Raw genomic sequence first — 14066 nt, 5'->3', positions numbered from 1 at the left:
TGAGTGGTGAAGACTTCATGAGCTTCTTCACTGATAAAGTTCTAGCTATCAGAGAGAAAGCTAACCAGGCCATCCCAACAACTGGACCATCACCAGATGTGCCGACTGTGGGAACATACAGGGTCTCCAACGAGCCCTTAAGCTCCTTCAGCCCTATATATTTTTCTGAGGCGTCATCGCTAATTCAGAAATCCCAGTCCACCACGTGTCTTTTAGATCCCATCCCAACACACCTGTTGAAGGATGTTCTACCATTGATAGGCAGTTCTATCCTGGACCAGATCAATGGTTCTTTAGTGTCAGGTTATGGACCCCGGTCCTACAAGGTGGCAGTGATTAAGCCGTTGCTTAAAAAACCATCACTGGATCCTGATGTCTTAGCAAATTATAGGCCGATATCCAACCTTCCTTTTATCTCTAAAGTTCTAGAGAAGGTGGTGGTGACTCAGTTACTGGAGCACCTGCAGAGAAACAGCCTGTTTGAGATGTTTCAGTCAGGCTTTAGAGCTCACCACAGCACAGAAACAGCACTTCTTAAAGTTACTAATGATCTTCTCATAGCTTCAGATCATGGACTGGTCTCTATGCTGGTTCTGCTGGACCTCAGTGCTGCTTTTGATACAGTTGATCACAGCATCCTGTTACAGAGACTGGAACATGTGATTGGGATTAAAGGGACAGCATTAGACTGGTTTAGATCATATTTATCTGATAGATACCAGTTTGCTCATGTCCATGGTGTTCCCTCCTCATACAGTAGGGTTAGCCATGGAGTTCCTCAAGGTTCTGGACTTGGACCAATCCTCTTCACCTTGTACATGCTTCCCTTAGGGAACATTATTCGGCAGCATGGGAAAAATGTTCATTGTTATGCTGATGACACTCAGCTTTATTTATCCATGAAACCCGAGGAGACAGAGAAGTTAGTGAAGCTCCAGACCTGTCTTAAAGACATAAAGTCCTGGATGTCTTCAAATTTCCTCCTCCTTAACCCAGGAAAAACTGAGGTCATGGTGTTTGGTCCTGAACCTCTCAGGGATAGATTAGATCACATGATCACTCTAGATGGTATCTCATTAACATCTAGTCTCTCTGTGAGGAATCTAGGAGTAACTTTTGATCAAAATCTCTCCTTCAACTCCCACATTAAATTAGTCTCTAGAAGTGCCTTTTTTCACCTGAGGAACATCTCAAAGATCAGGAAGCTGCTGACGCGGCATGATGGTGAAAAGTTAGTCCAGCATTTGTTACTTCCAGGCTGGACTACTGTAACTCCTTATTATCAGGGTGTCCAAACAACTCTTTAAGAAGCCTCCAGCTGATCCAAAATGCTGCAGCCAGAGTTCTGACAGGTATTGACAAAAGAGGTCACATGACTCCTGTACTGGCGTCGCTTCATTGGCTGCCCGTCAAATTTAGAATAATTTTTAAAACCCTTCTTTTGACCTACAAGGTCATCAGAGGCCTCGCTCCATCCTACCTGGAGGAGCTAGTGATACCTTATCAGCCCAATAGACCGCTCCGCTCTCAGAATGCTGGTCTACTTGTGGTTCCCAGAGTTTCTAGGAGTAGAATGGGGGGCCGAGCATTTAGCTACCAGGCCCCCCTGCTATGGAACCAGCTCCCTGTCCAGGTACGGGAGGCTGACTCCATCGCTACTTTAAGATCAGACTCAAAACCTCCTCTTTGAAAAAGCTTATTGTTACTAATTCAGTAGTTCCAGTTACTATCATAGACAGACAAATTATCATACTTAAGGGGGTCGTCTAATCGTTAGGTTAACATCTTAGCAATGTTGTTATAGGCCACTCCTCGCCTCTACTCGCCTCTCCTCTCCTCTCCTCTCCTCTCCTCTCCTCTCCTCTCCTACCTATCCTATCTTCTACCTGTCCTCCCCCTTCTCCTCTCTCTCTACCCAGGCGGCCATCAGCAGGAGGGTCCCCCTACATGAGCCTGGTCCTGCTCAAGGTTTCTTCCTGTTAAAGGGGAGTTTTTCCTTGCCACTGTTGCTTGTCTGGGGTCAGGCCCTGGGATTCTGGAAAGCGCCTTGAAACAATTTTGATTGTATAAGACGCTATATTTGATTTGATTTATTTGATTTGATTTGAGAATAATTAGCATCAAACTGGAGTTCTAGTCTGCAGTACTAAGCAGAGCACCACCTTCACCACCTTGAGGTAGATGAAGCAGCCGTTGGCTCCAAAATTGAATACTTGTGGTAACTGGTGGTAACACGCTTTTCTATGGCGACCGTCGCCCATTGTGCGTCGGACAGCAGATTGACAACAAAAGCTATCTTTTGTCTATCTGAGGCATACACCACCGAATGTAGGTCGAACACATACGAACTTTGCACCAGGAAGCTGAGGCACAAGCCTACCTCTCCAGATTAACACTTGGAAATGAGAACAAGGGGCTCACGTGTGGCACAAGCCCACGACACCGGCAGCAGAGAAGCCGAGCTCAAGGAGGACAGCGAAGCGGCGCCCGGGGAGCCGAGGCCGTGCTGGCCGGACAGAGAAGGCCGCCACATTGGCAGAAAGATCCTGGAGCAAGTTCAAAAGCTGTTTTTTGTGTTGGCTAAAGGCTAAAAGCGTCAGTCTGGTCAGATGGTTCCGTTACAATCTGCAGTGCAATTTGCGCCAACGTGCTAAAAAGAATGCAGACAATAGAGGAAAGATAAAGGTTTATTTCTAATATTTAAAAGTACAGTGAACGTTAGCCTGATCGTGTGGGAAACAGACAAGGAACGGTGCAGCACCAAACCAGGATCATAACACACTTCACCTTTTGGTGATGGTGAGTTTATTATGGAAAAGGATTTTAAAAATGGGTACATTAAAAAAGAGGATAAACACTGTACCCAAGTACCCAGTACCCAAAAATATCTCAAAATATATGCAGGTCTAATTCAGAGATTGTTAACAGGCATTTCATCATGCAGGAGTGGGCGGGGCCTGTTTGATATTCATGTTACTGAGGTCATGTTCATCATTTTTAAAGGCCCACAGTCAGATGGAATGAGCTTTAAAAAGCAATAATGAACAGTCAGCCCTCCTGGACGTCATGTTCAAGTCCAGGCTTTAAACAACTGCAATGATTTAACGATATTTCTCTTGTGTTTACACCTTATTTTTGATGCTCCATTTGAAGAACATGAGAAAGAGAGAAAAGAAGCTCAGCTGACCCAGAAAACCGCCCGATAATCATGGTGTCAGAGTCCTCTGAAAGAAGAATGTTGCTCCAGCCGTCAGCCGTACATGTACAAATACACCCACTGCAATTTAAACACATGACAGATTATTACTAAATTCCAAGCACCAGAGGATTCCTGCAGCTTAATTGGGTTTGTTAGAGCTTCACTTTAGGGTGTGGTGGATCTACCTCAGCTTTCTGCAGAGTCAGCAACAGCCCATCAGACAGCTGGCTGAAGATTTCTGTTGGAAAAGAGACACAAAGGTGTTCATTCCCTGAAACTGGACAAACTGGAGAAGTCTAAAAGACACACGATGTGTCCCCTGTAATTCTGAAAACCATGAAATGAATCCTTATTTTATCCTATTTCAACCGGGCACGTGTGAACGGACTCACGGTTCATGCTCTCCCAGCGAAGCATCAGGCTGATGAAGTTTTCCAGCGTTATGACTCCAGAATCTGGAGATCCAGATGTGGAACCATAACGCAGAGCCATCAAATTCAGCAGGTCATCGTTCAGCCTGTTTCCTGCATTCAGGGAACCAAAGCACAGCTGAATAATTAGAGTTTGACGAGGCCGCTGAAAGAAAACTTGACATTCAAATCACAATGGGAGTTCTTAAATGATTGAGCTGATAAAACTCTGAAGGTGAGTGACAGGACCCGACCCCACCCTGGGAGTTCCCTCTCTATAAAGACTATTATCTGTAATGCTAAGCAGGTTATTTGTTGGTGTCTTTTGTAGGCAGAGCTCTTCCATTTCAGGTTTACACACACATGTCAAAGCTACATTCCATGAGGGCCCCACCTTAAAACTGTTGGGAGTCCCGAGTTTTCCCTCTCTGTCCCTTGTTTGTCTGTTTTCAGGCTGGGCGGAGCGCTTTCCTGCCTCTCCTCCGTGGGGCGAGCAAGGACACCTGAAGGCGATCTCCTGTCATTACCCACGCCTGCCTAACCCCCCGTGGTACAGCCTGGCTCCGAAAACGCTGTTTGCACGTTACCTGTCTGGAACTAATCGTTGGTGTTTCCTGCAGATCGTCTCGGACGCCTGCTGGCGCCGCCCAGCGCCGCCCAGCCTGCTCCAGTCTGACTGGGTTTGTCGCTCACCTGCACCCTGTGGCTCTGTTCAGAACTTGGACCTCAGTAAACCTGTTTTCAACCTCACCCTATCATGTGTGTCTGCATTTGGGGTCTCGATTTGTGTCCGCAGATCGTAACAAAAACCCAGAGCTCACCAATGTCAAGGATCCTCTAGGCCTACACATGACACTCGTGATGACTCCACTGTCTAGATGTGGTTCCTGGTGCTTGTGTCTGGTCCGCTACTGAAGGTGCGGGATGAGGGATCATGCAAAGAGTCCGATGATTTACCTGTAGCCTCGACTGCATTCCTCAGCTTGTTGAGTGGCAGCGTTCCTGTGTTGGAATCATCAGTACGGACGAAAATGTCCTGGTTGACACAAGGAGAACCCCTGAGAATCACGACCAGCCCAGTTTGTTCTTTTCTTGATTTTACCTTGAGTGCAAGGATCTTCCTCCAGAGGCATAAGAATTCCCGTTGGTTCAGTTTTCCTGTGACTGATGTCTAATGGGACATTAAGACTTGGTTTGGAGCATGCTGCTTCATGTTCATGTAAAGGTCAGCACACCTGGAGCTGTTCTCATACTGCTGTTATTACTGCAGGAAGGCAGAACAAGGCTTCACCTGTCAGATCTTTCTGTGACTGAGTCAGTAACGTTCACGAAGCTCAGGTGGGACATGCCAAATTCAGCTTAAGCTCCTAAAACTACAACCATCATTGTAGCATTGAAAAAGGACCTGAAGCCTTCGGGGAAGAACAAGTCCAAGTTCATTTCTGTAAAGTAATAGAAGGAGTGAAGAGCCACAGGGGAGGCTGAAGAAGATAGGATACGTCCATGAGTGCCACCATGCTGCGACAGGCATCGGTGCTGAAGCCTCCGGATTTCAAGTCCCCTAATTACAAAGATAATAACAAAGATGGTAATAATAATCATGATAACGAGCAGTTTGAAGATAGTACAAGTGAGCTCAGTTATTTAGTCCAGACCGTTCAGGATCCTCTCATTCAGAAGCTTCTGAAGCTGCTCAGCATCCACTTCATCATACTGGAAGAACCCCAAAAGAAAGAAGATCCACCATGACCAGAGTCCAACAACACCACCCTGAAACCCCCTGAGCCTCTGTCCTGGTTAACTGAGAACTGGTATAATCCCACACACACACACCCAAACACACACACCCACACACACACACACACACACACTTTACCTCGTCAGAGAACTCATTGAAGTCACTCTCCTTACTGGAGTCGTCGGTTCCGTTGTCATCAGGAGTGTTGGTCTGTAAAACATTGGCTGCTGTTTGATTACCAAAGTTAGAACGAGAACTCGGTCCATCACCACGGCAACACACCTCGTCTGCAGCGTGCTCGTTATCATGGTCGTGTCTTTCAGAGTTCTCACTGAGAGCAAAAACCAAATCTGTGGTTAAACTCCAACAAGTCTGGCTCTAGCAGGAGCTTTAACTCGTGAGTGACTCACTGGACGTGTGTCTCTGCTTTGGACAAGATGGTCAGGAGGTACGAGGCCGTCTCGTTGGGGTTGAAGGTGGAAGGTACGATCAGGTATTCCCCAGGCTTCAGTGCCATCAGCTCCATCACCTCACGGGCGTTCACGTACGTCTTACTTTGTCCGACTGGAGTATTTCCCTGGAAAAAGGAGGCTGGAAACTTGCCAGTGTGTGACTTGTACTGCAACACAAAGAATCAATCAGTGGAACTTAACTTGATCAACGGGAAGATCCCAGGAGAGCAGCAGAGCTGAGTGTATGATGGGAAAATGTGACTCACTTCATCCGTCACCTTGAAGACCAAATCAAAACATTGTTAAGATGTTTCAGTAGCTCCTCCCAAAAATCTATAAATGGTCAAACTGACCTCAAATACAGAGAAGCCGATATGGAGGTTTTGGACCAGACGCCTGTTTCTCTTGTCAGGTTTTTGCATCAGAGACACCAGCATAGTCTTGTCGTTATCACTTGAAGAACATTCACTCAGCAGTTTGTCCACTTTAACCCGATACTGCGGATTAGTCCAGAAGCTCTCTGGGGGGACAAACATACCAGAGATCAGAACGAATCCTTTTACATCTTTCGGTAGATGTGACGAGCCCAGGAGGGGCGAGAGGTGTCGAACTACCGATGTTATTGATGCATCCTCCAGCAGTGATTCCTGCCACCCATCTGCCCTCATAGCAGGAGCTTCTCCAGTGACAGGAAGAGCTTCCATCCAGGAAGTCGGGACATAGGCAGCAGATGTCGAGGTCTGCAAAGAACCTGCAGAAATCCTCCAGCGCCATCCTGTCCACACAAAAGACATTTGTGTTGCTTCCACCCACCATGGAGCTTCTGAAATGAACAGTTTGGGAGATGTTGTGTCTTGTTGTGCATGATGAACATACCAGAACTCCCCATCGTTCTGCATGTGGTGGCACATCTCGCGATCTTCAGAGCTCACAGTGTTCCACAAACGTGACCTTTGAGGATCATTTGATCAAAACAAAAAGAAAAAAGGAATAAGGTTAAAGCCACCTTCAAGTGTTGTGAGCCAGTGGAACATCTGCACCATCTTGCTTGTCTGGAAGAAAGATCCAGTTCTGTCATTTTTTCTCCCTATTAGCAAGTATATCTGCTACTTTTCTGACAACAATACGTGAAGCGATCAATTTAATACAATTTCTATAGACTCGGTTCCTGTTCTAGACGGGAAACCTCAACAGGTACCTCTTAAGGTGTGGCAGCTGCTTTCTTTGTGGGGAAAGGTCAGCAGACACCTTCACTTTAATACAAGTTTAGAATCCTGCTAATCTCCTAAACTGGGTGTGACAGTGTTTGCAACATAAATGCAGGGATTAAAGTTGAATAAGCAGCGTCATTTCTCATTTAGTAGTTCTGAAGGCCCACCGAGAGAATTCTGTCAGAGACTCGGGGCCAGTTTTTGCTTGTCGGCTTATCAAAGAAATATGAGTTATGCAACCAGACCTTTAAAGATCAAAATGTGTTCTTGCAAAGCTTTTTGATATCATTCCCGCCTGCACATCACATTCCACAGCTTGGATTTGCTCAGACCAGCAGCTGCAGAGGAAGTTCTCATGCCACACACTCCCTCAGCGGCCGCGCCCCTATTGAAAGTCTGATATAACACAGGAGGGTTCCTCCATCTACACAGGTATTTCTACGCCTGAACTGGTGTCCCGAGCGGCATGTCCCCATGACCTTTGACCTATGCATTATGACCAGAATAATATCCTGGTCTGATTCTTACTCGTCGCTCCAGTCTCCATTCCACTCTCCCTGGCCCCAGGGGTTCCATAAACGCACCAGGTTCACCTGCCTCCCCTGGCTCATGAGCTGACCACCAAGAGAAGGAAATCATTCAATTAAGCCTCCTCCAATTCCCCTTATTAAGCGACACAGCCCGACAGATGCAGGTATTTACCTGTTTCACACCTGTGACGGTGTAGGCGTGGCCTTGGACCAACCCGTTTGACAGGACCCTGTTGGCCGAAGTCTCCTACAAAAACAGTCTTTTAATCTTAACATTTAATTACCAACAAAATGAAGTTGAATTGAGTTTTTGAATATTTCTTTGGTCGAAATGTTTCAAATACATTATTCTCATCAGGAAATTGCTGAAAACAGCAGAGACATGTGTAAAAATGTTGCTTTTTTCCTGTGCGTTACTCTCATGCATCAATCTTCCATCAATAGTTTTACCCCTTGTGTTCCACAACCCATCAGCGACTTGCTTTTCCCCGCTCTGAACATCAGCTCCCACAGAGCCAACGGAGGGTCTGACAGCTGCACACAGATGTGAACGCCACCAGTGAAGTCCACCAAAGCTTCAGCAGGGCTGCCAGCATTCATGTCTGAATATGATCCACACACCCTGAGGCAGATGAGCCAGTGATTAAACCTGGTGAGGGTTAGGATTTGGGTAACCCTAACCTAGGACTGGGGTAACCCTAACCTAGGACTGGGGTAACCCTAACCTAAGGTTGGGGTAACCCTAACCTAGGACTGGGTTAACCCTAACCTAAGGTTGGGGTAACCCTAACCTAGGATTGGGGTAACCCTAACCTAAAGTTGGGGTAACCCTAACCTAGGATTGGGGTAACCCTAACCTAGGATTGGGGTAACCCTAATCTAGGACTGGGGTAACCCTAACCTAGGATTGGGGTAACCCTAATCTAGGATTGGGGTAACCCTAACCTAAAGTTGGGGTAACCCTAACCTAGGATTGGGGTAACCCTAACCTAGGATTGGGGTAACCCTAATCTAGGACTAGGGTAACCCTAACCTAGGCCTGGGGTAACCCTAACCTAGGATTGGGGTAACCCTAATCTAGGACTGGGGTAACCCTAACCTAGGCCTGGGGTAACCCTAACCTAGGATTGGGGTAACCCTAACCTAAAGTTGGGGTAACCCTAACTGCAATCTCACACACAAAGAGTCCATACTTGGCGTAAGCTTTCTCCAGCAGAGCGGGCCAGAACTCATTTGGGGTTTTGGACTGGACAAAGAGGAGCCTCCCGTTGATTGTTGGAAGTTTGTCATCAATGATGACATCGATCCATTTTCCAAATCTCCAGAACTGAGAGCAAAAGTAGAGCCAGAAGGTTTAAATGCACAAAAACAAATCAGATATTGCTGGAGTGTTCAGGAGTTCAATCAAAGAACACTTCAGCTTCAACTGGACTTCCTTGTTGTTTCCTGAAGATGTTTCGCCTCTCATCCAAGAGGAAAATCAGATTTTCTTTTTAAATCAAATCATCTTTATTTATCGGCACCTGACCATCAAAATTTTCTCTAGGAGCTTTATAGAAACCCAGAGGGCACCGTCCTGCTAATGGACTGATGGATGGAGGAGAAGAAGGGAGTAGGACAGATAGAGAAGAGAATAGGCACAAATCATCTAAATTCATTGATGACACTGAGCAATTAAAGCTAGAGCTGAGCGGGTCAGAGGGGTCAAAGGTTGGCACTAAGTGGCGGTCCTTGCTACATCATGTCAAAATGATGCTTTTAATTTGAAACTACCTGCCTGACTGGACCTCAGTGGGAATTTGGTTCACTAATGGACAAAATGTAATGTGTGTGTGTGTGTGTGTGTGTGAGTGTGCGTGCGCATGTTTTTATAAAGTCACATCAGTTGTTTACCCTGAAGTGAAACAGTCCACAGTATTCTTCATCAAATGACTGATCGAGAGGAACCACCTGCTCCAGGATGGGCCTCTGAAAGGTCAGGGCTCCGATGGAGGCCAAAAACCAGCAGTTTCCTGCAAGGAAACAAGAGAGGAGCGCGATCTTGTCTTGATTACGTCCATGCAAACATTTTTCTCAGACCAGCCTCTGTTTCCATTTTGATCATTATGCAAAACGAGGTGATTAACGACTACGGCCACCGTTCAGTGATCAACAGATCTTTCGACCTTGTTGCTGCTCAACATCACCGGTGTGGATGTGACCTCACATCTGACAAACTGTAGTGAACCTGATTCACATGCGGCTTGTGAACCGGTCCCAGGCTGCAGGTTCTCCTACCTATGACGCCTTGGCCGAAGTCAAAACCGCGACATCCCGTCAACACTGAAAGAGGGGCTGGGAACCATTTTCTGCCAGAAAGACAACGTTGACTGCAATGATTTATGATGAGTGTGTGTGAGTGTGTGTCTGTGTGCATCTGTGTGTGTGTGTGTGTGTGTGTGTGTGTGTGTGTGTGTGTGTGTGTGTGTGCATCTATGTGTGTGTGCGTCTGTGTGCATCTGTGTGTGTGTGTGTGTGTGTGGGCATCTATGTGTGTGGGCGTCTGTGGGCATCTATGTGTGTGTGCGTCTGTGGGCATCTATGTGTGTGTGCGTCTGTGGGCATCTATGTGTGTGCGCGTCTGTGGGCATCTATGTGTGTGCGCGTCTGTGGGCATCTATGTGTGTGTGCGTCTTTGGGCATCTATGTGTGTGTGCGTCTGTGGGCATCTATGTGTGTGTGTGTGTGCATCTGTGTGCATCTATGTGTGTGTGAGTGTGTCCGTCTGTGTGTGTGTGCGTCTGTGTGCATCTATGTGTGTGTGTGTGTCTCTGTGTGCATCTATGTGTGTGTGAGTGTGCATCTCTGTGTGTGTGTGTGTGTCTCTGTGTGCATCTATGTGTGTGTGAGTGTGTCCGTCTGTGTGTGTGTGCGTCTGTGTGCATCTATGTGTGTGTGAGTGTGCATCTATGTGTGTGTCTCTGTGTGCATCAATGTGTGTGTGAGTGTGCATCTGTGTGTGTGTGTGTGTGTGTGTCTCTGTGTGCATGTGTGTGTGTGTGAGTGTGCATCTATGTGTGTGTCTCTGTGTGCATCAATGTGTGTGTGAGTGTGCATCTGTGTGTGTGTGTGTGTGTGTGTGTCTCTGTGTGCATCTATGTGTGTGTGAGTGTTAAGAAGACCCACAATTGGTCTCAGCCACACCACTCGTTTTATGTCTGCAGCTGATAGTATTCCAGGACCGATGGATCTCCTGTCAGGAGGGAACATCTCATCAATGTAGCGGACTGCTTTAGTCAGGCAGTACTGCTTCAGCTGCTGGAAGTCCTGGTTGAGAAACCTCTCAGGGTTGCTGATGGTCCCGATACCCTTCGCTTTGCTCCGTGCATTTAGGATGTTCGTACAGGCTCCAGGAGGAGACATTCTGCCACCGTCTCAGCTGTAACGTTTCACATTAGAGAATTTAAACCTTCCTATTGCAGCAGGGTTAACCCTAACCCTAACCCTGACTCTGACCCTCTAACCCTAACCCTGACTCTGACCCTCTAACCCTAACCCTGACTCTGACCCTCTAACCCTAACCCTGACTCTGACCCTCTAACCCTAACCCTAACCCTGACTCTGACCCTCTAACCCTAACCCTGACTCTGACCCTCTAACCCTAACCCTAACCCTGACTCTGACCCTCTAACCCTAACCCTAACCCTGACCATAACCCTCTAACCCTAACCCTGACCCTGACCCTCTAACCCTAACCCTCTAACCCTAACCCTAACCCCGACCATAACCCTCTAACCCCAACCCTCTAACCCCAACCCTCTAACCCTAACCCTCTAACCCTAACCCCCTAACCCCCTAACCCTAACCCTCTAACCCTGACCCTAACCCTAACCCTAACCCTGACCCTAACCCTAACCCTTACCCTTACCCTGACCCTAACCCTCTAACCCTAACCCTGACCCTAACCCTCTAACCCTAACCCTCTAACCCCAACCCTCTAACCCTAACCCTCTAACCCCAACCCTCTAACCCTAACCCTCTAACCCTAACCCTCTAACCCTAACCCCCTAACCCCCTAACCCTCTAACCCTCTAACCCTGACCCTAACCCTGACCCTGACCCTCTAACCCTAACCCTCTAACCCTAACCCTAACCCTGACCGTAACCCTCTAACCCTAACCCTCTAACCCTGACCCTAACCCTGACCCTAACCCCAACCCTCTAACCCTCTAACCCTAACCCTCTAACCCTCTAACCCTAACCCTAACCCTCTAACCCCAACCCTCTAACCCTAACCCTCTAACCCTAACCCTGACCCTAACCCTCTAACCCCAACCCTCTAACTCTAACCCTCTAACCCTAACCCTAACCCTTACCCTGACCCTGACCCTGACCCTAACCCTCTAACCCTAACCCTGACCCTAACCCTCTAACCCTAACCCTGTAACCCCAACCCTCTAACCCTAACCCTAACCCTGACCCTGACCCTAACCCTCTAACCCCAACCCTCTAACCCTAACCCTCTAACCCTAACCCTAACCCTCTAACCCCCTAACCCTCTAACCCTCTAACCCTAACCCTAACCCTTTAACCCTAACCCTAACCCCCTAACCCTCTAACCCTAACCCTCTAACCCCAACCCTCTAACCCTAACCCTAAACCTCTAACCCTAACCCTCTAACCCTAACCCCCTAACCCTCTAACCCAACCCTCTAACCCTAACCCCTCTAACCCTAACCCCCTAACCCTCTAACCCTAACCCTCTAACCCTAACCCTCTAACCCTAACCCTCTAACTCTGACCCTCTAACCCTGACCCTAACCCTCTAACCCTAACCCTCTAACCCTAACCCTAACCCTCTAACCCTCTAACCCTCTAACCCTGACCCTCTAACCCTGACCCTAACCCTCTAACCCTAACCCTCTAACCCTAACCCTAACCCTCTAACCCTAACCCTCTAACCCTGACCCTCTAACCCTGACCCTAACCCTTTAACCCTAACCCTGACCCTGACCCTAACCCTCTAACCCTAACCCTCTAACCCTAACCCTCTAACCCTAACCCTAACCCTCTAACCCTAACCCTCTAACCCTAACCCTAACCCTCTAACCCTGACCCTCTAACCCTGACCCTAACCCTCTAACCCTAACCCTCTAACCCTAACCCTAACCCTCTAACCCTAACCCTCTAACCCTAACCCTCTAACCCTAACCCTAACCCTCTAACCCTAACCCTCTAACCCTGACCCTCTAACCCTGACCCTAACCCTCTAACCCTAACCCTCTAACCCTAACCCTAACCCTCTAACCCTAACCCTCTAACCCTGACCCTCTAACCCTGACCCTAACCCTCTAACCCTAACCCTCTAACCCTAACCCTAACCCTCTAACCCTAACCCTCTAACCCTGACCCTAACCCTCTAACCCTAACCCTCTAACCCTAACCCTAACCCTCTAACCCTAACCCTAACCCTCTAACCCTAACCCTAACCCTAACCCTTATTTCAATACTCTCCATTAGATGCGGCCTGTATCTCCAATGATAATTGACCTTCATGCTGTTTACACACATTCTTAATCAGTCACATGACGGCACCCTGTGTGCAAAGGTCAGAGGTCAGAGAGGTGAACAGTCCACCAAGTACAAACATCACTGACATCACTCAAGATATGATCAGTCAGAAGCTTTCATTTAAACTCCAGCTCACCTCACAATGAGCTGATTTAGGCTTTTTCCTTATCAAAAATAACCCCCAAAAATCTAATTGACATTAAGAGAAGTTTATAAGCAGTTTTTTATTACTTTCATTAATCCAGCCAGACTATTTAGTTTAACTCAGTTTGATTAGATCCCTCTAAATATCTTGTATTCCATCTTTTTAAGCTGTTTAATAAATGTTTAACATGAGTAATAAAAATAAGAAGTTGATTTTCCAGCTTCAGCACTTGGTCAACTCAGCATATTCAGACTTGGCGAGACTTTAACTATGTGTTGTCCATAGCGTGGCAGCACTGATGAAGGACCTTGTAAAAGGACATTTCCATTTCATTTCTTGCTGCTTTGAAGCTAAAGGTTAGCTTTTGGGATGTTCCAGCAATTTTGTTTTGGTGATATTCCTACTCTCCATGACGGCCTGGTAGAATTCAGCCAACCAAGAAGGTTGCTTTAAGGGAATTCTTAATGAATAACAGTTTTATAAATGGATCATTTCAGTGTTTCAGTTGTGTACTGTCTGAAATGTAATGACAGCAGGTTGCAGAAACATGAAAGAACTTTCTGAAAGCCTCATCTTACCTTAGATTAGAGTGTCGCTCAGCTGAAGTGGACAGGTGAGTAAGACGGTGAACGCTGCAGCTCTTTTGTATTGTCTGAGGCTAACGCTAATGCGATGGGTTGTTCCTCTGACAGACCACACCTGTCAGCCACTCAATGGCACTGAACACACAGCAGCTGACAGGTGCTCTCTCAGGTAGGACATGAAATGTGTCACATATCCGGATTGACCCGTGTCTTCACCTGTCAGCAAAGGTACAACAGCAGAACTGGT

General features: G+C 47.2%; 2 protein-coding genes across 5 annotated transcripts in view; one reads left to right on the top strand and one right to left on the bottom strand.

Moving 5' to 3' along the window:
• The window catches only part of LOC101079869 (thyroid peroxidase-like), a 35443-nt gene extending 30893 nt beyond the window's left edge, over positions 1 to 4550 (top strand). For 2 of the 4 annotated variants that reach the window (XM_029831878.1, XM_029831886.1), the window contains exon 17: positions 4063 to 4519. In XM_029831878.1, the coding sequence (XP_029687738.1) occupies positions 4063 to 4412 (350 nt within the window). In that variant the 3' untranslated portion in view covers positions 4413 to 4519. Of the gene's footprint in view, positions 1 to 4062 lie in introns of all 4 variants that reach the window. The other 2 variants (XM_029831893.1, XM_029831901.1) reach the window with 2 other exon arrangements.
• Positions 2670 to 14044, bottom strand: LOC101080097 (calpain-8-like). The gene is given in 23 exon segments (XM_029831937.1): positions 2670 to 3277; positions 3385 to 3437; positions 3592 to 3723; positions 4567 to 4645; positions 4712 to 4780; positions 5109 to 5170; positions 5265 to 5322; positions 5486 to 5557; positions 5630 to 5678; positions 5758 to 5966; positions 6066 to 6077; positions 6153 to 6319; positions 6414 to 6574; positions 6676 to 6750; positions 7539 to 7624; positions 7713 to 7787; positions 7991 to 8162; positions 8734 to 8867; positions 9434 to 9552; positions 9818 to 9842; positions 9844 to 9888; positions 10706 to 10958; positions 13814 to 14044. Coding segments are annotated over 22 exon segments (2118 nt in total). The 5' UTR covers positions 10943 to 10958; positions 13814 to 14044; the 3' UTR covers positions 2670 to 3250.
• Between the last annotated feature and the right edge of the window lie 22 nt (positions 14045 to 14066).

Source organism: Takifugu rubripes, chromosome 2 (assembly GCF_901000725.2).
Source record: "Takifugu rubripes chromosome 2, fTakRub1.2, whole genome shotgun sequence".
Classification (NCBI taxonomy): domain Eukaryota; kingdom Metazoa; phylum Chordata; class Actinopteri; order Tetraodontiformes; family Tetraodontidae; genus Takifugu; species Takifugu rubripes.
The sequence above is the reverse complement of the archived record's forward strand: the minus strand, read 5'-3'. Positions and strand labels throughout refer to the sequence as shown.